The sequence below is a fragment of the Monodon monoceros genome, unplaced genomic scaffold (genome assembly GCF_005190385.1).
Source record: "Monodon monoceros isolate NGI ecotype Baffin Bay Population unplaced genomic scaffold, NGI_Narwhal_1 Super_Scaffold_21, whole genome shotgun sequence".
Lineage (NCBI taxonomy): Eukaryota > Metazoa > Chordata > Mammalia > Artiodactyla > Monodontidae > Monodon > Monodon monoceros.
Window position 1 is genome coordinate 29,479,635 of NW_021703778.1, and position 23,778 is coordinate 29,503,412.

The following is a 23,778-nucleotide window of genomic DNA, read 5'->3' on the forward strand; positions in this document are numbered from 1 at the left end:
CAGGACCAGTGGGCTCCAAGGAGGAGGGTGGAGGCCGCGCCCTGCTGGACACTCAGAGCTCTTTGTCCCCAGGTGTTCCCGGTGACGAGCTCGGGGGCCCCGGTCAGCGAGTACCCCTTCGTGAGGACGGGCCTGCTGGGCTTCGTCGGCCCTGGGGGCCTCGTGTTCGTGGTGGGCAAGATGGACGGGCTCATGGTGGTCAGTGGGCGCAGACACAACGCCGATGACATCGTGGCCACAGCACTGGCCGTGGAGCCCATGAAGTTCGTGTACAGGGGAAGGTGAGCGCCCTCTGTGGTTGGCACAGTTCTCCACAGACTACACTTTCTGTGTAAAACTGCAAAAAATTGCTTAAACTAACGGGACTTGGTGTCCTCCTCTGTAAAATGAAGCCACTGGACTCTATTACTTCTGAGATTCCATGCAGTTCTGAATGTCCAATTTTATGAAACTTTTCTGAGCCCCGTAAATATACTTTCACTAAATTCTCTTCCACGTTAAATAAGAATGCCCATTTGAAAATCTTATTTTTAATAAGTAACTACACAGAGAAAAGAGCCAAGCATTTATCTTGCTGCAACTCATTCACCCAGAGGTAACAGTTGAGCCACAAACTGCCTGGAAATTGGCTCCCATGGGTTTCTTCCCGGTGGTGCCCCCAACCCCAGCTTGGCACACAACCGACACTGGATCGCTGACCACGGCTCCTGAGGTTTTGCCGATTTGGAGGAAGTCAGCTGCTTTGGATCTCACCCTGAGTTGCCCAGCTAGTGGGAGCAGGAGGAAGCAGAGCTTGGGGTTGGGGGTAGCCGAGCCACCTTCGTGCACAGGGCACCCTGGAGGGCCATTCGCCACATTTTGTGTTTCCCACGAGAGGCAGACACAGCTAGCAGAAAATGATTAGCTCCCAAATGGCAGATTTCTGCTGATGGGGAGAATATGGCTTCGCAGGGGCAAACTCAAGATGCAGGTCGCACGGCTCAGTAAATTTCAGCAGTTCTGATACCCGCGCTTGACTCCCCTGTCCCAAGGCATGAGGCCTGTCACCCAAAGCCACGGGCTACCTCCACAGGAAGTGTGGTGGTTCTGCCCTCCGGCTTTGCCAGGCTTCTCCCCCAAGGCCGCACTTCCGTGGGTGAGCACCTGGGAGTTGGAAGCTGCAATTACCCGTCAAGGTGGTAGTTGGCACTGGGAACCCCTGAGCTCTGCAGTCGTAACAGCTGCGAAGCGCTTTATGGCAGGGCCAATCCCTTTGTGAGCCTCTCCAGCATGTGATCACCGCGATTTCCTGTCTGACCCCACAGAATAGCCGTGTTTTCGGTGACTGTCCTGCACGACGAGAGGATCGTGATCGTGGCTGAGCAGAGGCCGGACTCCACGGAGGAGGACAGCTTCCAGTGGATGAGCAGGGTGCTGCAGGTAGCTCGCTCCTGCCCCGAGCCCCTCTCCTGGGCTCACGTGAGCTTCCCTGCACCATTGTGCTCTCTGAGCATCCCTCCTTTTGACCAGAGATTGCATCAGCCGTGAAACTTACACTTGCCTTCTAGGGAAGGAGCTAAACAGACCAGGCTTAGGGTTCAGAGGTTTGCAGAACTGGCTCCCGCTCACTCGTGGAGGTCGCAGCAGGACCTTTTGGTTATGACCTTGAGAGCGTGCTTTCTTTTCTCCCAGTGTGCGTTCTTGTGTGTGTGGTGTCCCAAGTGCTATGGAAACTGTATTCTGCTCAGTTTGGCGAGCCTGCCCTCCTCTGACCTGAGCGTCTCCATGCCGGGAGCATCACGGGTGCTGCACCTGCTTCTCTGTGTTGTGATTTGCACAGTCTGAGTATTTGCTCCATGCCTGTTCATGATACCTATTTTAACACGGTTCCCTCTCTCACGACCTTCCAGGCAATCGACAGTATACATCAGGTTGGGGTTTATTGTCTGGCATTGGTTCCAGCAAACACCCTCCCCAAAACCCCACTCGGTGGCATCCATTTGTCAGAAACGAAGCAGCTTTTCCTGGAGGGCTCACTTCACCCCTGCAATGTCCTGATGTGCCCCCACACGTGCGTCACAAACCTGCCCAAGCCTCGGCAGAAGCAACCAGGTACATCTGGAGGGCCGTGCAGGCCCGGGATGGCCCTGGAGCTGGGTGGGGGCCATGCTGACCACGGTTCTCAGCCTCCCTCCCCTCCCGTCTCCCATCACACACTCCCAGGCAAGTCAGCCTCCCGCTAAGCGATGTCTTTCTACCAAGCATGGGATAGAATACAGCAGAGTCCAAACAGCAGGGGCTGTAGGCCACTTGGTTGGAGAGGTGTTGGCGGTGCCTGAGCCTAGCCTTCTTGGCAGTTGTCAGACCTCCTGGGTGGCCTTTGGCAGAGAACCTCTCAGGGTCACGGCTTCCTGTTGAACAAATTAGAATAAGGCTTCCATACCTGTTTCATGAGTCACAGCAGCTGGAAGCCTGTGAGGAATCGTACAGATCAACTCGTGACGTTGTCATGGTGGTAAACATTTGTCTGCTGCTTTGCAATTTGGGGAACACGTAATTATCTGCCATCTGACTTGATCCTCCTAGCAGCTAACTGATCATAGTCTTTAAGGCTGCACACAGTTATCAGTGAAAACGAATTCATTGCAAGAATATGGTGGTGAGGAATCAACTCTTCTGCCAGTGTAGTGATGGAGGGTCCCCAGGCCTCCAGGCTTGATGTGCAGACAGACCTCGGAGGCAGCCAGGATGAGCTCAGGCTGGGGTATTAGGATGACGACCAACAGTGCCTGGCACAGGCGGGCCGCTTGTCCACACGTTACATGTATTAACTCATTTCATCCTCATGGATTTCATCCTCTTATCTCCATTTTGCAAGGAAATGAGGAAGTCGTACCACAGAGGGGTTCAGGAACTGCCTAAGGCTGTGGGTCCAGAGTGTAGGAGAGACAGGCCCAGCCCTGACAACTCTTCACTCCACCGATGAAGAGTGGCAGCACGGGCAGAGTTCCTGGCGAGTCAGCTAGAGGTGGCTGGTGGGTACTGGGCGCAGCACAGTTGGCTGTAGATATAGGAACCAGCCCATCCCCAGGCCACCCCCAGAAGTGAGCTTGGTGAGATGGGGGTGAGCGGTCTCTCCAGATTCAGGTGAGGACGCTGATGCTGCAGGAGGAAAGCAGGTACCAGGCTCGCCGACTTTGCCCCTCTGTGCAAGCAGCAGCACCGGGATTGCCACAGCGTGGCTCTCGCCGCGTTCTTACGGCATCGACAGGAGTGTCTCGGCTCCCCGGGGTGTCCTCACTCACTGTCCCAGCCTCCTCCTCCCACCTTGAACCTTGGTCCATCATCAGGTGCCTCGAGCCGGTGGCCAGTGGCCCAGGTGCTGGGGGCGCAGTTTGTGACGGCAGAATTTAGGACAGACATTTACGACGAGGGATCGTTGGCAGATGCGTGACCGTTGCAGGGCTGCAGGGCTCAGACACCTGTCAGACATCTAGGAACTCATGACAGGGATGCATGGCCCAGTGAACAGGCTCTGAGAGCCAGGTTGGGCGCCTTCCTCCTCGGGGCGCACATGGCAGGTACCAGGATCCGCACCCGCTCTTACGTGCGGCACGGAAAATGCAGCTTCGTGTGATTGGCAGTTGTAAGGAAAGGATTCTCTAGTGGTACCTGGTTATCTCATCTACTCTTGTTAATTATTGGAGGTTATATAACTTTGTCTTCAAAAAACTGTTGTTTGTTTTTTAACAAATAATAAATGAATAGATGTCAGTATCTCCCTAACTGGAGAACAAAGGCAGCGGCCTGGGAGAACACTTATGGGAATTTGGTGAAAGCTTTATTTCTATGTACCCTTACTTGAGGCTTGTTCATATTTGCTGTCATTTTCATGGTAGTGACTTACTTGAAATCCTGTTCTAATTAGATTTTTCAAAGCTACGTCTTTGAAAGGATTTCCCCAGAGTAAGCTTCTTCCCGAAGTGAGAAGTCACGTTCTCAGGAACTTCACTCGTGTTTTCCTCACGTGTGTGCCGCTGCTTCTTTGCAGAGATCGGCCCTGCCTCTGTGATGGTGGGGAACCTGGTGTCTGGGAAGAGGATCGCACAGGCCAGCGGCAGAGACCTGGGCCAGATAGAAGACAATGACCAGGCCCGAAAGGTGAGAGCTGAGGGTCAGACGTCCACCTGGGCTCTTCTCCACTCCTGCCCAGATGCTGTATCACAAGCGTCACCAACTCCCACTTGCCCTCTCTGGCAGCCCAGTATCTACCATTGATGATCTTTCTTCCTACCTGCCCTCTTGGTCCTGCAAGAGATGTCTGTGTAATTTTATAAGGAAAACGTGTTTGCTAAGGGTGCAGTGTTGTAGGACTGCATGGGTAGGTGATGCAGTCCCATGACTAGCAGGCCCAAGGCCAGTGTCTGCAATCCCTGTCGTGTCCTAGCATCCCCTAAGCACTTGTTCCTGATTCTCCCTCCAGCCCTGATTTGACACTCACACTGCCTCACAGCCACCTTACAGTGAGGCTTCAGTCCTTTGATGGTTGGAATTCAAGGAAACGTCAATGCAAAACCCAGGTTCGGGAGCCAGACATTCTTAAAGCAGCCTTGGGAGCTGTAGGAGGAATCCTTGGGCCCCACTCCACTTAAACATCAGACACAGTTTGTCACGCATAGCTACAAGTCCCCATTAGAACATTCAGCCTTGAGAGCTCTCATGATTCACCAAAAGGTGGTCCCACTCTAAATGGGCTCCCAGGAAATGTGACAAAATCAGCCATTTAAGATGTTGCCAATTTGGTAACATGTAGTAACACGTCCACTGAAAGCACTTGATCACCGTGTTCCCCACCTCACAGTACATTTCCATCATAAAATGGATTAAGGTGAAGATGTGGGTGTTTCCTGTATCCTGACACTAGTGCTGTGTCCTGACATTAAACGGGGCCATCCTTGTTACTAGAGACTGAGTCAGTGGGTATGTGTCACCTGTGTGACCTGCAGAGCTATTGAATGACTTCAGGGATGGCCATTGTAAACACAACAAATTTAAGAGAGCCCGTTTTTGAAACAGGGTAGCTCTGATTCTGTCATTGCAACCCCCAGAAATCACTGCTGCATCTTCTGGAAGCCCCAGGAGACAGGATTTTTCTGTGTCGGCTACTCTGTCTATAAGGGGAACAGAGTCTTCCCATCCTTGGGCAGGTTTCAGAAAACTTCCCTCATGGTGGCCTGCCACCAGCCCTCTGACTCCTGGGTCTGAATCAAGCACAGTGAATTCCAAATCACTGTCAGGAAAGCACTGCGAACACCTGCTTATTCTGTCAATTATATTTATATGGGATTATCCTCTCGCTGTCTTAAGCCACCTTAAAAGCACCCAGACAGACTAAACTTTTAGATGTTGAGGCCAGCCCAACCCCCCAGGACAGTCTAGACCTAATGGCTGTGCTCTGTTCCAGTTCCTGTTCCTCTCGGAGGTCCTGCAGTGGAGGGCGCAGACCACCCCCGATCACGTGCTGTATACGCTGCTCAACTGTAGGGTGAGGCCCCGCCCGTGTGCCCTGGTCGTTCCCTGTGTGGTCCACAATTTCATGCTTCTGTATCATATTCTCCACTCATACCTTTCTCCTCAGTCTTAACCTGAATCCTTTTGTTTGTTTGTTTGTTTGTTGCTATTTTGACTGAGACCTTTTCACCTAAGAAAGGTTGCTTTTAAATATAAGGGTTTGAGCGTGTGTGTGTGTGTGTGTGTGTGTGTGTGTGTACACATATATTTTTGTGTGTATTTTAGCAATATTTTTTTGCAATATTTCCCCTCCCCTCAAAATGAGTGATGAATGTCTACAGCAGAACAATTGCAGATCTATGAGGTATTTATGTCTTTATTTTTATTACTCAACTCCTTTTTTTTTTATAAGAAGTCATGTTTTAGTTATAGGCTTTCATTCTTAGGAATGAAAATAATTTCTATTTTATAATTAAAGTTCATATTTACATCTCGTATTAGAAAAGCAAGCTCCTCAGATAGTGTTCCATAATAGTACTTAAGAGTAAGGCAAGAAATAGTACTAACAATAAACGTTAAATGCAGAAGTCTTTAATACGTTTGTTAACTTTGTGTTTGCTTTGGAAATAAGGCCTGAAAAATAGATTTAACGTAGGTCGTCTTGACAAGTATGGGTACTTGCAACTTTAAGAAGTTCTTCAGAGTTACAAAATGGCAAAATCTTAGTGCGAGAAGGCACCTCTTGTCATTTAAAGCAGTAGATTAAGGACAAGTGAAAGGAAATGCCAACAATATAAGTTACTCCCTGAACCTATAATTTGGATATCCAGCTACAGACAAGTTTTGCGGTGATTTAGTTGGTAGAAGTAACCTCTGGTCCTCCTCTGACACAGCTTGTCTTGAATTACCTTGCGTGCTGAGTTGACCTCAGCAGTTTCTTGTTCACTGTGTCTGTTCAAGACCGACCCCAGGAAGAGTCTTAGAAAGCACTCCCGCACCCCAGCCTCTGTGAGGAACGCTTGCTACCCTTGCCTTTTGGCGCCTACGCTTGGGCCTAGTGGACCCTTTTCCCAGGATAAATGCTCTTGCACACAGGTGCATGGTGGTGAGACGCAGGGCAAGCCCGACGGTCGTGTGGTTACCAGGAGGCCCTGCGTCGCATCTGAAACGTGCCTGCCCTGCTGCTCTCGTCCGTCTCTTTCCTCTGGCTCCTCCTCAGCCTGTAAACACAGATAAGACTCTCCTTTCCTGGCACCGTCGCCGGTTGGTGCTGTCCTGTCTCTCTAATTGCTTCTTCTGACTTTCTTCGTCCTGTGCACGTGGTATGTCTCCTGGAGACTGTTGGGGACTTCCCCTTCTTTCTCCAGAGTCTCTCGTGGCCTCTAGAGGTTTCCAACAGCACCTTCAGAGGGGCAGCTGGAGCTGGAGCCACACTGCAGCCTGTCCCCCAGCCCCTGGGAAGGACTCCTACTCAGAGCCCCTTCACTCAGCTCCCTGAGTGGGGCCGTGGTACTGACATGACGAGGTAGGACAGGACGTCCCCAGGATAGGCCTGCCATCCCCCGTGAACTGTGGGCAGTGAGGGGGCGAGAGTTGGGCCAGCATCCTTTTTCCCTCCCCTGTAGCTTGACCCCTCCAGAGCTCTGGGTAAGAGGAAATTTCTTATCTGTCCCAAACACAAAGATTCAAAAATGATTCAGGCATGTTCATAGACTATAGTCCTGTCAGTGGGAGGAAGACGGCCATGCTAACTGCATCTCGCTTGGGGACTGGCAATGTGCAGGGCAGATCAACCCCATTCCCAGACCCTGAGTTCACTGTCCTTTTCTGTGGCTAGGCATTGGATCATTAGGAGGAATGTGTTCACCAGAAATGACTCGTATTCTAGAAGGGCTTCGTCAGCAGCAACAGAAGGTCTGATGGGGTGAGCTGTGGAGGTCAAGGCCATGAGAAAGTTTACTTCAGGTCAGCGCAGGGACAGCGTGGTCTACAACAACCTCCCTTCAGACATGACCTTATCTCCTGAGGCTCTGCTTACGTGAAGGCAGCTACATCCAAACAGCTGGAAGGGTCATATCGGAGCCAGGCATCTGTGTTCATTCCCAGCCTCTCCAACCCCACGTGCACACTTATGACAAGTGTTCAACCTGAACCAAAGGTCAAGAGCATCATTTCCATGGTGGTTACAGTGTCATTTCCACTCACTCAACCTTCTAGTTCAGCACTGTCCAATAGAAATACAGCGCAAGCCACACACACAATTTAATGTTTTCTAAAAGCAATATTTTAAAAAAGTATAAAGAAACAGGTGAAATTCATTCTAATAATGTGTTTTACTCAATATACCGAAACACTGTCCTTCCATCATAGGGCCCCAACACGCTTCCAGGCTTCCTCTGTCCTGGACAGCCCCTTCCGTTGGTTGTGAATTCCCCAACTTTGTCGTGGCTCCCTTAAAACGGTTACCCGTTGGCTTCCTGTCTTTTCACAGTATTCACTCATATGCCCTCCTCCACGGCAACACAGTCGATAGGATCAGAGTTGTTGTGAGAGGTTTATAGTAGGAAGTGAGGATGTGATTCACTGCAAATCGTGGAAGACTTACATTCTTAGAACTTACATACAGAAGAGCATCTGTTATTTTATTTTATTTTATTTTATTTTGCGGTACACGGGCCTCTCACTGTTGCGGCCTCTCCCGTTGCGGAGCACAGGCTCCGGACGCACAGGCCCAGCGGCCATGGCTCACGGGCCCAGCCGCTCCGCGGCATGTGGGATCTTCCCGGACCGGGGCACGAACCCGTGTCCCCTGCATCGGCAGGCGGACTCTCAACCACTGCGCCACCAGGGAAGCCCTGTTATTTTTTTTAAGAGAAACACCAGCCAACTCTTTTAACATTTTTTTTTTTTTTTTTTTTTTTTTTTTTACTTTTTGAGAATTTAAAAATGTGAATCCTGTTTGGCTTGTTCTTCATTCCTCAGTATGTTTTGTACTTGTCATTATTTAATTTAATGTAAAACTTTAAAATGGTGCTACATTTGCAGTCATTGATACTGAAATCTGTGGTCTTTAGAATAGGGATTGGGTGGTGGGTTACCCTGCATTGCCATTCTGTCATGATACCGGCCGAGGCTTCTTTTAGGAAAAGTTAGCCTTAATTTCCTGTGAGGTGCTTTTTCCTAGAACATTCTTCTTAGGCAGTGGGTTTCTGTACTGAAAACCCCACTTTTCCCATGAATGTTGATGAGGATGCCAGGTAACCATTGACCTGAGGATAAACAGCATTTCATGTTTTTATGACAGCAAGCACTTTGGAAAATGAAATGTGTGATTGAAAATCAGTGGTGTTTCTCCCGAGGTGAAAGGCTGTATTGAGACTCCCCATAACCAGTAGTGATGCACAGTCCGGGGCTGGATGAGGCCTGTATCCCATTTGGCTCCCTCAACGTGGAGCCTGCCGGGAGCCACAGTGAAGCCAGTGGAGCCTGCAGGCTGGGGTGGAGGAGAGAGGCTGGGCTGGGCTCGTTGGCAACCGACTGCCCAGAGGGGCCCTCCTCCCGTCTGGGGTAAAGCCCGTAGGGTGGCAAAGGGTATTGTGAAACATTCGCAGAGATTCCTAAAGGACAGAATGCCAATTAAATTTCACCATTTTAAAGTACCTGTAGGTGGAAATTTCATAAACAGAGTCAAAACATATGGCTGCTGGTTGTGAGTCACTGGTGCCTCTCAAATCTCATAGGCTTTGTTGTGTGACAGAAAAGCTGGTTACGATAGGGGATCAGTGTCTGCTCTCTGGATATTGGGGAGAAGATCAGTCCCAGAAGTTGAACAACTCAGTCAGAGAATGCTTGCTGCTTAAGATAAGACTGGCTAACGACCAGCGGACAGCAGGGTGGTGGTGGGACTCCCCTGTGGCACACTGCCACCCCACCAGCAGCACAGCTGGTCCTCAGCAACAACCAGGAGCACAGTGCTGCCTTCCCTCCAGGACAGCTGGTGTGCGCATGTCAGGAGGCCTGGCATGGGCCTCACCTTAGCTGTGCTGGGGGCTGGTGCCCCATCTTCACTTAGAAGAGCTCACAGGACTTTTGGGTCCTTTTGAGTGTGTGTTTTGGTTCACGCGACAGGTGTGTTCCCCAGGAGTAACTGCTCAGAGGAACAGTCCAGTTGAGAAGGCACCAAGTTCTCAGGTTTGGGCTGGGTTTCTAGACGCCAGTCTCGTGGATCTTTCTGTGTTTACCCAGCTTTGCCACATTCTGCTCTCTGGCTCTTCCATTTCATATATCTTTTTCTATTATTTTTTAACCTTTCTTAGAAGGAAGGTAATTAAGGAAAATATATACGATGAGAAAGTTCAAATCAGAGAAATGTAAGCTAATCCTGTCCACTGTGGGAGAGGCCAGTGCCAGCACAGCAGGAAGGGACCAGAACCTGGCTGGCAGCTGCCTGGGCAGCCTCCCTTTGCCGGGCTTCTGCGGCCCTGGACCCTGGTTATGGAGAGAGCCTGCTGCTTCCCAGGGTAGATATGGCCGTCAGTGATCTCGTGAGTGTTTTAGGCAAACACCGGCTGCTGGTATATACATCCTGATGCCTTTTAAATGGTTTTCACTCCCATCGGTTCCCGCCCACCTTGTGCACATGTTCCAGTTGGGTGGGAATTCTAATGTCTCTTCGCACACCTCAAGTCACCAGGTCACCAGTGTCCTTTAACGGCCCCAAAGGGTCTGGTCTCTCCTGTCCACGTTTCTCCTCCCACACAGCCAGCTGCTCACACCACCTTCCTGTTGACTTCTTTCTGCTCAGGCGACAGTCTTTTCCGTGTCACCCACCAGCTCATTTACCCTCCTTGGAAGCTCCCCACCTAAATAAAAGCATCTGGCCCAATTGTCCACCATCGTTTCTTCAGCTGCAGGGTCTTCCTCACCTGACACTCCTGGCCAGTTTGCCTGTTGCTTAAGGAAAGGTCCTTCACCCTGTTCATCCCTTTAAAGTAGGAATTGATAATAAAGAAGCAGTTTTTAAATAGCTGTAGACAGTGATCTCTTCTCACCTGGGAATATGTGCAAATGAAAAGTGCATTCTCAAGAGAAACTTTTTTTGGATAGTTGTATCTTTATAATTTGCAGTTCATTCTTGCTTTTCTTTAAAGAGTAAACATCATGTATTTTGATATCTCTTAGTACCTACTTTGCTACTGATTTTCGCCTACAAGGCTTTTTTAAGGTACTTTTCAATCCAAGTGTGTTTTACATTTGCTCCTGCATATTTAAAAATCTACATTAAATGAATTTGACAATTCCCTTTTTTTCTTTTGTGTTTTTTGGGGGTTTTTTGACTTTTTTTTTTTTTTTGACTGTTGCTTTTCTGGGGGTTTGTTTGTTTTCTGACCTCCCTGACCTTTGGTGTGGTCTTTCTTAAAAGCAGTTTCAATTAGTCTTACTTTTCATAGTGTGAGTCCTGCAGATTTACGACTAATTCTTATTGCCCATGACAATTACACTTAAGTCCCGGAATTACTAGATTGATTTTTTTTGTGATTTTAGCTGTTTTTTCAAGTCAAGTCATTGTTTTTTTTAATATTTCTTTTTAATACAAACGTATCTAGATGCCTCTTTGGTGTTGTACTTCTTAGCCAGTGGGGAGGAAAGGAGAGTGAATGCTAACGGGGGCGGGGGGGGTCTTCTGAGGAGGTGACAGAAACATTCTGAAGCTGACTGTGGTGGTGGTTGCCCAACTCTGCAGATACATCCATTTAACTGCACATTTTAAATAAGTGAGTTGTATGGTATATGAACTGCACCTCAAAGCTGTCATATTAAAAAAAAAATCATACCCACTTGTTCTTGTGCTACTCAGGGCACAATAGCGAACTCGCTGACGTGTGTCCAGCTGCACAAGCGGGCTGAGAAGATAGCCGTGATGCTGATGGAGAGAGGGCATCTGCAGGATGGGGACCACGTCGCTCTAGTCTACCCACCAGGTAAGAAGCAGGGCCATGCAAGACCAGCCCTTGCCCGAGAGACCCTTCACTGCACATGTTGGTGCTCGATGACCTTGTGTGTTACCACCAAAAATGGGCACTGTCTCTCCTGCCTGGCTCACTTGTGCGGACTGTGCTACGTGCTATACCACTAATAGTAGGGACACAGATAAAGCGGTAGTTCACAACGACTTTTCAATCTAAATTTGTTTTATTAGCTATCTGAGGGAGTTCATTTAATCAATAGTAGTTAAATCCTTGACTACTGAATTGATAATCAGAAAGTTGACTAATTCCTTAGAGAAATGGGAGCAATCAAGCTTCTGGCCTGCTTTGGCTTCCTGTGCCTAAGAGAACGGGCCAGGTGGGAGTTACCCCTGAAGTTTAATAGACCCACAGGGAGGAGGACAGGTCTGTTCAAGGTCTCAGTTACTGCCGTACCCGTCTGACTGTTTCCAGGCTGGTGATTCTGCTGACAGGGATGATGGCCATTAAACAGCTTGTTTTGTTTCAAGTGAGAACTTCTGCTTTTCTCCCCATGTAGGAATAGACCTTATCGCAGCATTTTATGGTTGCCTGTATGCAGGCTGTGTGCCAATAACCGTCCGTCCTCCACACCCACAGAACATCGCAACCACGCTGCCAACCGTGAAGATGATCGTGGAGGTAACGCTGCCTGCGGGTGTCTGCGCCTGAGTGTTGGGCTTGCAGATCACAGAGCCTGGGCTCCCGGGGAAGGGCTGGGTGCAGGCATGGGATTGCATGGGAGTCGGTGGTCCCAGCGGTGGAGTGGGACTCAGCCTCTTCCCTCTAGGAGTTGGCCATCTCGTTCTGGAAGGAAGATAGCAGCTTGTGCGTAGAATTAGGGGCTAGAGAACAGCTTTGCCACAATGCGTGGGAATTGATGCCCAGAGAGGGCATCCCTCTGGACACTGGGAGCTTCCCTACCAAGCCCAAGGAGCAGACCAAAACAAGTGGGAAAGTCATACATTTTTAAAGGTTCTTTCCTCAAGATTGAGAAGCATCCTGTTCCTTTTTGAAAGTGTAGATTTGATTTAATTTTTTTTTGCCTGGGGAAGTTTAAAAGGATTAGGATATGTTTTTCCCTTGGAGGAGGAACCACGAGGGACATCACAAATGAATACTTCTTTGTAGTTGTGTTGGAGGACCCTCAAGGTTGTCACTCTGGTAGATGGTACTGTGTGTGTAAATGTGTGCATTTCTGGGGGACGGAGCTAACAGTGAGAGCAGGTAGTTTGGATGCTGCTTTCTGTGTGTGACCATCACACAGGGGATACTGCCAGGGACCTCAGTCCCCACAAGGTCTGCTTGTGTGCTCCGTGGTCAGATTCCTGGTCATGTGGAACTCCATTGGCCAACACAGCCCCTTGTGAGGCAGCTGTGCTCCTGGTGCCCAGCCTGTGCTGTGAGCTTCATGGCCTCCACGTGGTGCACAGCTGGCACGTGAGCATGCGTCCATCCCCGTCCTTTACCCTCCTCCTCTCCACTCCTTGTTCTCTGACCCTCAGGTGAGCCGCTCCGCCTGTTTGATGACAACACAACTGATCTGTAAATTGTTACGGTCCAGGGAGGCAGCTGCAGCTGTAGACGTCAGGGCCTGGCCCCCGATACTGGACACAGGTTCGTCCTCCAACTCACTGATATGTTTGTTTGTTTATCTGCTTTTCCATTAAGTCAGAGATGCTAACAGCTTTGTTTTGCTCTCTAGATGATTTGCCAAAGAAGCGGCCTGCCCAGATCTACAAACCTTCCAACCCAGACACGCTAGCCTATCTTGATTTTAGTGTGTCCACGACTGGGATGCTAGCTGGAGTGAAGGTGAGAAACACAGTCTGCGAAATACTAGTTAGCAAGCCACAAAGCAGTGGTCAGTTTTCATTCTTATGGGTATAGGGCTCTAGTGGGGCCTAGCAGCAAAACACGGAGAGAGCGATATATTTGCATTTTGTTCAAGCTCTAAAATGCGTGACCATTTCAATAGTTAGCTAGGCTGACTGATTATTTCCAGATGTTCCAGCTATTTTTTTATGTAAACAGAGCTTCCCTAACCTCTAATTTAAAAACTGCCTATGTTTTTCTTGCTGGTTCTCAAATCCCAGTATTCTATTATAAAACTCTGTGCACTGGAGTTTCTCACTTGTTTAACATGGGTCTCATTATAACTTGCCAGCACGCTGCTCATTGCCTCTGAAATGATGCTTTTTCCTATCAGAGAATGATGGAGCTACTATGTGTGTCACCAGAATTAGGACCCTCACAGCTCAGGCAATGTCCTTGTCAAGATACCGTTAAGCCTGAGAAAACCATAATTCAAAAAGAGTCATGTACCACAATGTTCATTGAAGCTCTGTTTGCAATAGCCAGGACATGGAAGCAACCTAAGTGTGCATCGACAGATGAATGGATAAAGAAGATGTGGCACATCCATACAATGGAATATTACTCAGCCATAAAAAGAAACGAAATTGAGTTATTTGTAGTGAGGTGGGTGGACCTAGAGTCTGTCATACAGAGTGAAGTAAGTCAGAAAGAAAAAAACAAATACCATACGCTAACACATATATATGGAATCTAAAAAAAAAATGTTCTGAAGAACCTAGGGGCAGGACAGGAATAAAGACACAGATGTAAAAAATGGACTTGAGGACACGGGGAGGGGGAAGGGTAAGCTGGGACGAGTGGCATGGACATATATACACTACCAGTGTAAAATAGATGGCTAGTGAGAAGCAGCTGCATAGCACCGGGAGATAAGCTCGGTGCTTTGTGACCACCTAGAGGGGATAGGGAGGGTGGAAGGGAGATGCAAAAGGGAGGAGATATGGGGATATATGTGTATGTGTAGCTGATTCACTTTGTTATAAAGCAGACAGTAATACACCACTGTAAAGCAATTATACTCCAATAAAGATGTTAAAAAAAAAAAAAAAGACACGGTTAAGTTCTCTGGCCTCAGGAAGCCCTTCACCTATTATCCACCTGACTGCTGGGTTTGCATAATTTTCATTTAGTTCTCTTACTCCATTTACTTTTTTTTCCAATTTTTAATTGTGGTAAAATACATATACCACAAATTTGCCATTTACCCTGTTCAAGTGTACAACTCAGTGGTGTTAAACATGTTCAGAATTCTGTGCTGCTCTCACCACCACTAATCTTTGTAAGTCATTTCATCTCACAAAACTGAAACCACCCCTGCCTGCAGCAACTCCCACTCTACTTTCTGTCTTTATGATTTTGACTATTCTAGGTACCATGTTTATGTGGAATCATACAGTATATGTCTTCTTGTGTTTGGCTTATTTTCACTTAGCATAGTGTTTTCAGGGTTCATCCATGTTGAAGTATGTATCAGAATTCCTTTTTAAGGCTGAGTTAATATTTCATTGTATGTATTTACCACATTTTGCTTATCCATTCGTTTATCAATGGACACTTGAGTTGCTTTCACATTTTAGCTATTGTGAATAATGCTGCAGTGAACATGGGTGTATAAATATCTCTTCGAGACATTGCCTTCAGCAATTTTAAGTATATATCCATCCAGAAGTTGAATTGTTGGGTCATATGGTAATTATATTTTTAATTTTCTGGGGAATTGCTGTACTATTTTCCACAGTAGCTGTTCCATTTTACCTTCTCACCAACAGTGCACAAAGTTTCCAATATCTCCACATCCTTACCAACACTTGTATTTTATTTTCCATTGGTTTTTTTTTTTTTTTCTTTTGAATGTCCTCTTTTTTTGGCGGGGGAAGAGCCGCGCCGCATGGCTTGTGGGCTCTTGGTTCCCTGACCAGGGATTGAACCCAGGCCACTGCAGTGAAAGCCTGGAATCCTAACCATTAGGCCACCAGGGAACTCCCTGTTGGTTTGTTTGTTTGTTTTTAATAGTAGCCTTCCTAATGGATGTGAGGTGATATCACATTGTAATTTTGATTTGCATTTCCCTAAAGATTAATGATGTTGAGCATCTTTTCATGGAATTATTGGCCATTTGTATATATTCTTTGAAGAAATGTTTATTCAAGTCCTTTGCTGTTTTTTGAATTGATTGTTTTCTTGTTGAGTTCTAGATGTTCTCTATATATTATGAATATTAATCCCTTATCAGATATATGATTTGCAAATATTTTCTCCCTTTCTTTGGGTTGCCTTTTTACTCTATGGATAGTGTCTTTTGATGCACAAAGTTTTAAGATTTCTGTGAAGTCTAATTTTTTTTGCCTTTGCCTTCGGTGTCATATCCAAGAAAACATTTCCAAATCCAATGTTGTGAACTTTTGTCCCATATTTTCATCTAAAAGTTTTATTTTTTAGATCTTATATTTAGATCTTTGCTCCATTTTGTGTTAATTTTGTTTATGGTATTAGATAAGAGTCCAACGTAATTCTTTTGCATGTGGATATCCAGTTTTCCAAGCACCATTTGTTGAAAAGACTGTCCTTTCCCCGTTGAATGGTCTTGGCACCCATATCAAAAATCATTTGATCACCCACAGTTAACATCATACTCAACAGTGAAAAGCTGAAGCTTTTCTCTAAGATCAGGAACAAGGCAAGGATGCTTACTTGTACCACTCTTATTTAATATAGTACTGGAAGTCCTAACCAGAGAAATTAGGCAAGAAAAAGAAATAAAAGGCATCCAAACTGGAAAGGAAGAAGTAAAATTGTCACTATTTGCAAATGACATGATGCTATGTATAGAAAACACTAAAAACTCCACCAAAAACTGTTAGAATAAATGATTCAGTAAAGTGCAGGATAACAAAATTAATACAGAGAAATCTGTTATGTTTCTATATACTAAAATGAAATATCAGAAAGAGAAATTAAGGAAACAATCTTATTTACAACTGCATCAAAAGAATAAAATACCTAGGAATAAATTTAACCAAGGAGGTGAAAGACCTGTACACTGAAAACTATAAAATATTGATGACATAAATTGAAGAAGACACAAATAAATGGATATTCCATACTCTTGGTTAGAATAATAAATATTGTTAAAATAGCCATACTACCCAAAGCAACCTACAGATTCATTGCAATCCTTATCAAAATTCTAATGGCATTTTTCACAGAAATAGAACAAACAATTCTAAAATACGTATGAAACCACAAAAGACTCCCAATAGCCAAAGCCATCTTGAAAAAGATTAAAGCTGGAGACATCATGCTCCCTGACATTACAAAGCTACAGTAATGCAAACAGTATTATTATACTGGCACAAAAGCAGACACATAGATCAATGAAACAGAATAGCCCCAAAATTAACCCATGCATATATGTCAACTAATTTATGACAGAGGAGCCAAGAATATATGGTGGGGAAAGGACAGTCTTTAAATGTGCTTGGAACACTGGACAGCCACATGCAAAAGAATGAAACTGGACCAATTTTCTACACCACACATAAAAATGAACTCAAAGTGAACTAAAGACTTGAATGTAAGACCTGAAACCATAAAAGTCCTAGAAGAAAACATAGGGGTAAACTCCTAGACGTTGGTCTTGTCAATTTTTTGAGTTTGACATCAAAAGCAAAGGCAACAAAAGTTAAGCAAGTGGGATTACATCAAACCAAAAAGCTTCTGCACAGCAAAGGAAACCGTTAACAAATGAAAAGGCAACCTACTGAATGGGAGAAAATATTTACGAATCATATATCTGATAATGGGTTAATATCCAAAATATATGAAGAACTCATACAACTTAATAGGAGAAAAACAAACAATTATTTCTTAAAAATGGGCGGAGGATCTGAATAGACATTTTTCTGAAAGAGACATACAGATGGACAGCAGATACATGAAAATATGCTCAACATCACTAATCACCAGAGAAATGCAAATCAAAACCACAATAAGCTATCACTTCACACCTGTCAGGATGACCATCATCAAAAATACAAGAGATAACATGTGTCCGTGAGGGTGTGGAGAAAAGGGAACCCTTGTGCACTGCTGGTGGGAATGTAAAGTGGTGCAGCCACTATGGAAAACAGTATGGGGGTTCCTCAAAAAATTAAAAATAAAACTACCATATTATCCAGCAATTCCACTTCTTGGTATTGATCTGAAGAAAATAAAAACACTAACTCGAAAAGATATCTGCACCCCCATGTTCATAGCAGCATTGTTTACAATAGCCAAGATATGGAAACGTCATCAGTGTCCATTGGCAGATGAATGGATAAGTAAAATGTGATATGCCCACCCACCTACCCACAGCCTCCCCCATACACACACAATGGAATATAATTCAGCCATAAAGTAGAAGGAAATCCTGCCATTTCAGACAACATGAATGAACCTGAAGGACATTATGCTAAGTGAAATAAGGCAGAGAAAGACAAATACTGTATGATTTTACTTATATGTGGAATCTTAAAAAAAAGAAAAGAAAACCAAGCTCATAGATATAGAGAACAGATTGGTGATGGGCAAAATGGGTGAAGGGAATGAAAAGGTACAGACTTCCAATTATAAATAAGGCCTGTGTATGTAATGTACAGCATGGAAACTATAGATAATGATATACCGTACTGCGTATTTGGAAGTTGCTAAAAGAGTAAATCTTAGTAGCTGTCTTCACTAGACTTATTGTGGTGGTCATTTTGCAATACATACACGTATGTATGTTATATTGTATACCTGAAACTAATATAATGTATGTCAATTATACCTCAATGAGTCAATCAATCAAATCAATTCCATGTGAAGTCTAGGTAAAAATAAATACATTAGTGAAAAATTTTTTTTAAAAAATCATTTGACCATATATGTGAGGGTTTATTTCTAGGCTCTATATTCTGTTCTGTTTTTCTCTATGTCTGTCTTTATGCCAGCACTACACTGTTTTGATTACTGTAGCTTTGTACTAAGTTTTTAAATCAGGAAGTGTGAGTCCTCTGACTTTGTTGTTCTTTTTCCAAGATTGTTTTGGCTGCTCAGGTTTCTTTGAGATTTCGTATGAATGTTACAATAGGCTTTTCTATTTCTGCAAAAAGTATCATTGAGATTTTGATAGAGATTGCATTGAATCAGTATAGTCTTGGGTAGTATTGACATCTGTGAATAAGGGATGTGTTTCCATTTATTTCTTCTTTAATTTCTTTCAGCAGTGTTTTATAGTTTTCATTGTACAAGTTTCTCACGTCCTTAGTTAATTCCTAAGTTTTTTATTCTTTTTGATGCTATTGTAAATGGAATTGCTTTAATTTCCTTTTCAGATTTTTCTTTTAGTGTATAGAAATGCAACTTACTTTTTGCATGTTGGCTTTTTGTCCTGCTACTTTGCTGAATTCATTTATGATTTATTAACAGTTTTTTGTGGAATTGTTAGGGTTTTCTACATATACGATCACATCATCTGTGAACAGAGATAATTTTACTTCTTCCTTTCCAATTTGGATGCCTTTTATATCTTTTTCATGCCTAATTGCTCTGGCTAGAACTTCCAGTACTGTGTTGAATAGAAGTAGTGAAAGTGGGCATCCTTGTCTTGTTCCTGATCTTAGAGAAAAAGCTTTTAGTCTGTCACAGTTGTGTATGATGTTCACTGTGGGTTTTTTTTTTTTAACATCTTTATTGGGGTATAATTACTTTACAATGGTGTGTTAGTTTCTGCTTTATAACAAAGTGAATCAATTATACATATACATATGTTCCCGTATCTCTTCCCTCTTGCGTCTCCCTCCCTCCCACCCTCCCTATCCCACCCCTCCAGGCGGTCACAAAGCACCGAGCTGATCACCCTGTGCTATGTGGCTACTTCCCCACTGTGGGTTTTTGTATATTGCTTTTACTGTGTTGAGAACTTTTCTTCTATTTCTAGTCTATTGATTGTTTGTATCATGAAAGGATGTTGAATTTTGGCAGATGCTTTTTCTGCATCGACCAAGACGATCATCTGGGGTTTTTCTCTTCGTTCTCTTAATGTGATGTTTTATGTTGCTTGATTTTCATATGTAGAGCCATCCTTGCATTCCAGGAATAAATCCAGCTTGGTCATGATGCATAAGGTTTTCAATATGCTACTGAATTTGGTTTGCTAGGATTTTGTTGAGTATTTTTGTACCAGTGTTCAAAAGAGATATTGGTCTGTAGTTTTTTGTTCTTATAGTATCCTTGTCTGGCTTTGGTATCAGGATTTTGGTGACCTCCAAGAATGAATTAGAAAGTGTTCCCTCCTCTTCAATTTTTGGAGAAGTTTGAGAAAGATTGGTATTATTTCGTCTTTAAACGTTTGATAGAATTCAGCAGTGAAGCCATCAGTTCCAGGGCCTTTTTTGGTTGGGATTTTTTTTTTTTTAACATCTTTATGATTTTTTTTTTAACTGATTTGTCTTTCTTGCCAGTTACAGGTTTATTCAGATTTTCTATTTTTTGTGATTTAGTCTTCATAGAGTTCATGTTCCTTCTTGATAGCTTGTGTTTCAAATTCCATGAAATAGAATTTTTCCATTTCTTGTTGGTTGTGCAGTTTGTTGTTGTATAGTTGTTCATAGTACTCTCTTATAATTTTTTTTTAAATTTCTGTAGAATCAGTAGTAAATGTCCCCACTTCCATTTCTGATTTTAGTAATCTGATACTTCCCTCTTTTTTCTTAGGCCATCTAGCCAGAGGTTTGTCAATTTTGTTGGTCTTTTCAAAGAATCAACTTCTGGTTTCATTGTTTATCTCTGCTATTTTTCTATTCTCTACTTATTTATCTCTGCTCTAATCTTTAATATTTCCTTCTGCTACCTTTGGGTTTAGTCTGTCCTTTGTCTTCTCATTCCTTAAGTTGTCAAGTTAGGTTGTTGGCATGAGACCTTTCTTGTTTTTTAATATAACAATTTATAGCTATAAATTTCTGCCTTAACACTGCTTTGGCAGTATCCACTTAGGTTTGGTTATATTGTCTTCATTTTCATTTGTGTCTAAATATTCTCTGATTTTCCTTGCGGTTTCTTCTTTGATCTGTTGGTTAAGAGGGCACTGTTTAAATTCCACAGACTTGTAGGTTTTCCAGTTTTTCTTCTATTCATCCTGTTGTGCTTGGAGAAGATACTTGGTATGTTATCTATCTTTTTAAGTCTATTGAGACTTAAGTTGTGGCCTAAAATATGGCCTGCCCTGGAACATGACCCAAGTGCTCTTGAGAAGAGTGTGTGTTCTGTTGTGGTTGTATATTCCTCTGTATGTTTCTTAGAGCTCTTTGGTTTATTGTGTTAAGTCCTCTCTTTCCATAGTTGTCTTCTGTCTGGTTGTTTTGCCCATTATTGAAAAGGGAATATCAAAGTCTCCTATTATTGTTGTAGAGCTGTCTGTTTCTGTTTCATATATTTTGATGGTTTGCTTTTAGGTTTGTAGATGTTTATAATTGTTATATTTCTTGCCGTAATGAACCTTTTATTAATATATAATGCCCTTCTTTGTTTCTTGTATCCGTTTTGATTTAAATTTTATTTGTCTGATATTAATATAGCCACCTCTGCTCTCTTTTGGTGACTGTTTGCATGGAATATCTTTATCCATCTTTTCATGATCAAACTATTTGTGTCTTTTGATCTAAAATGAATCTCCTGTGGACAGCAGTAGTTGGATCATTTCTTTCATCCATTCTGCCGATTTCTGTCATTGATTGGAGAGTTAATCCATTTGTATTTGAAGTAATTACTGATAAGAAGGAACGTTTCTCATCTCTCTTATTTTCCATATGTCTGATAGCTTTTTTGTTCCTCATTTCCTGCTTTACTGTCTTATTTTGTGCTCAGTTGATTTTTTGTAGTGATACTTTAAAATTCCTATCTCATTTCCTTTTGTATATATTCTATAGCTATTTTCTTTGTGGTTACCATGGGATTCCATTTGATATCTTAAAGTTATTATGCTCTAATTTGTATGCCAACCTAATTTCAGTAATATACAAAACTGCTTCTGTGCAGCTCTGTCCCACCATTTTTTCAGTTGTTGATGTCTAAAATTATATCTTTATACATTGTATGACCCAAAACATATAGTAATAAACATTTTTTAATACATTTATTTATTTATTTTTGGCTGCATTGGGCCTTTGTTGCTGTGCATGGGCTTTTTCTAGTTGCAGCAAGCGGGGGCTATTCTTCGTTGTGGTGCATGGGCTTCTTACTATGGTGGCTTCTTTTGTTGTGGAGCATGGGCTCTAAGCACACGGGCTTCAATAGTTGTGGCTCCTGGGCTCTAGAGCGCAGGCTAAGTAGTTGTGGCGCATGGGCTTAGTTGCTCCGCGACATATGGGACCTTCCCGGACCAGGGCTCGAACCCGTGTCCCCTATATTGGCAGGCAGATTCTTAACCACTGTGCCACCAGGGAAGTCCCAGTAATAAACGTTTAAATGCATTGGTCTCTTAATTTATGTAGGAAAAGTGTGGAATTGAAATCCAAAGTTACAGTAACAGTAGTTTTTAGGCCAATAACCGTTTTGTTTTAGTATGTTAGTCTCTTAAATCATGTAGAAAACAAAAATTAGAGTTTTTAAGCAATTGTTCAATTATACTGGCTTTTATAATTGTCTTGTGTTTACCTTTACTGAGACCTTTACTTCTTCAAATGACATCGAGTTACAATGTTCTTCTATTGCAACCTGCAGGATTCCCTTGAGCATTTCTTTTACAGCAGGTCTAAATGTAATGAACTCCCTTAACTTTTTTTTAAACCTGGGAATGTCTTAATCTCCAAAATTAATTGCGGTTCACTGTCCAAGCTTTCCCCTGCCCCCCCGGGAAGTTGCAAGCCATCAACTTACTCCAGAGCTCCACTGTAGTTACATCAGATTCTGCCTGTGCGGATACTGTCCCAAGTAGGACAGGGATTCCTGTTCTGCCACCTTCCCTGAACCCTCTCCTCTGCTTTTTATAGAATTTGAGGTGGTACACCAATAAAGTACATTATAAAATAAAATAATTTTTGAAAAGCTTTTAAAAATAAAGATATATTTTCAGACCAAGATGAATTATTTACTAAGTATGAAAATTGGGTTGGCCTCCTACTGTCACAGCCACAAGAGAAGCACACACTTTTGATCGTACCATTTTCATGATCTACAGAAGTGGGAGCTGTAATATTAAATCTTGATTCTATAAAGATTTTACTACTTGAAACAGAGCCACAGTGATCTATGTTCTTACTTCCTAATGATTCCTCTTAATGTAAGTATAGACTCTGGAAATCCCAGAGAGATGAATAACTAGACTTTCTCTCAAATTTATGTTTTTCTTAAACCTTTGACTGTTTAATTTGTTTGATGAGTACCTGAAATGAAGTGTATTGTGATGTTGTTTAGTGAAAAACCCACATGCTTCAAATACTGAGAGGCATAAATAGAGTTGAAATTATCTGCCTTAACAGTCTGCTCCAAATGGAAACTCCCACCTCTGTGGTTGCTCAGGTCACCATTTTTCTCAGAAATAAATTTTGATTCAGTTTTTGAACAAAAATATCATTGAGTGTCCAATACACACCAAAAGTTGACAGAGAAAAGCCTTTCCAGTAAAGTGTTTTCCCTATAAAGGGCATTACAGAATGTCCGATTTAGTATAAAATGTACAAGTATAAGTTCAGGTGTTCAATTTAAGTTGTTCATGCTCCCTGTTTAAAAGTGTGATTTGAACTCTGAAGGCTCCTAATAGATAGATCCTAGGTCTGCATTTGCCCCACTCCACAGCCGTCCTGTGGAGCCGCCTGCCCAGCACCTGCATGTGCTTTAGGTGGGCTTCCCTGCAGGATGTTTTAGAGCTGACACCAGTTTCCTTCTGGAGCACTCTCCTGCTCACTGCAGTTGATGTGTGAGCTGATGTGTGCCCCAGGAATGGACACTTATTCTAATGTGAGCCAAAGCAAAACTTCACTGGAAGGTAAACTTGCTGAAGATGTCATAAGATACATCCTTAAAATAAATACCCTTGGCCTTCTCCCCAGTTCCTCCACGTTGAAGTATCTGCTCTCAATGTCCCTTTTAGAGTACAGCGTTAGAGTTTGATGTTTGGGGCTTTGAGAAAACTAATTCTTTATTCAAGTACAAGTTTGCAGGAGTTTTTCTTACTAAAAGGTTCTGGTAAAGCATTCGAGCATGGGCTCTGGGTCTGTGATGCTGGCAGGGTCCAGGATTGGAATGAGCTTAGGGATAGACAGTCCCCATTCCTAGTTATGTTTTCTTAACCTGTTAGCTTCCCGGCCGCTGTGTTGAACTCTGTTAACTCGCCCTCTGAGCCCACAGACGGGTGTGAGAACCATCATCCGCTTTCTCTGAGCTC

The 23,778-nt window shown here is 43.8% G+C and overlaps 1 protein-coding gene across 5 annotated transcripts in view; it reads left to right on the forward strand.

Annotated features, from left to right (window-relative positions):
- The window catches only part of DIP2C (disco interacting protein 2 homolog C), a 186,687-nt gene that overhangs the window by 115,104 nt on the left and 47,805 nt on the right, over positions 1–23,778 (forward strand). For 4 of the 5 annotated variants that reach the window (XM_029238229.1, XM_029238230.1, XM_029238231.1 and 1 more), the window contains 9 exons: positions 73–281; positions 1,305–1,419; positions 1,890–2,091; positions 4,031–4,140; positions 5,444–5,524; positions 11,348–11,471; positions 12,016–12,137; positions 13,001–13,112; positions 13,201–13,310. In XM_029238229.1, the coding sequence (XP_029094062.1) occupies positions 73–281; positions 1,305–1,419; positions 1,890–2,091; positions 4,031–4,140; positions 5,444–5,524; positions 11,348–11,471; positions 12,016–12,137; positions 13,001–13,112; positions 13,201–13,310 (1,185 nt within the window). Of the gene's footprint in view, positions 1–72; positions 286–1,304; positions 1,420–1,889; positions 2,092–4,030; positions 4,141–5,443; positions 5,525–11,347; positions 11,472–12,015; positions 12,138–13,000; positions 13,113–13,200; positions 13,311–23,778 lie in introns of those variants that run through there. The other variant, XM_029238232.1, reaches the window with a different exon arrangement.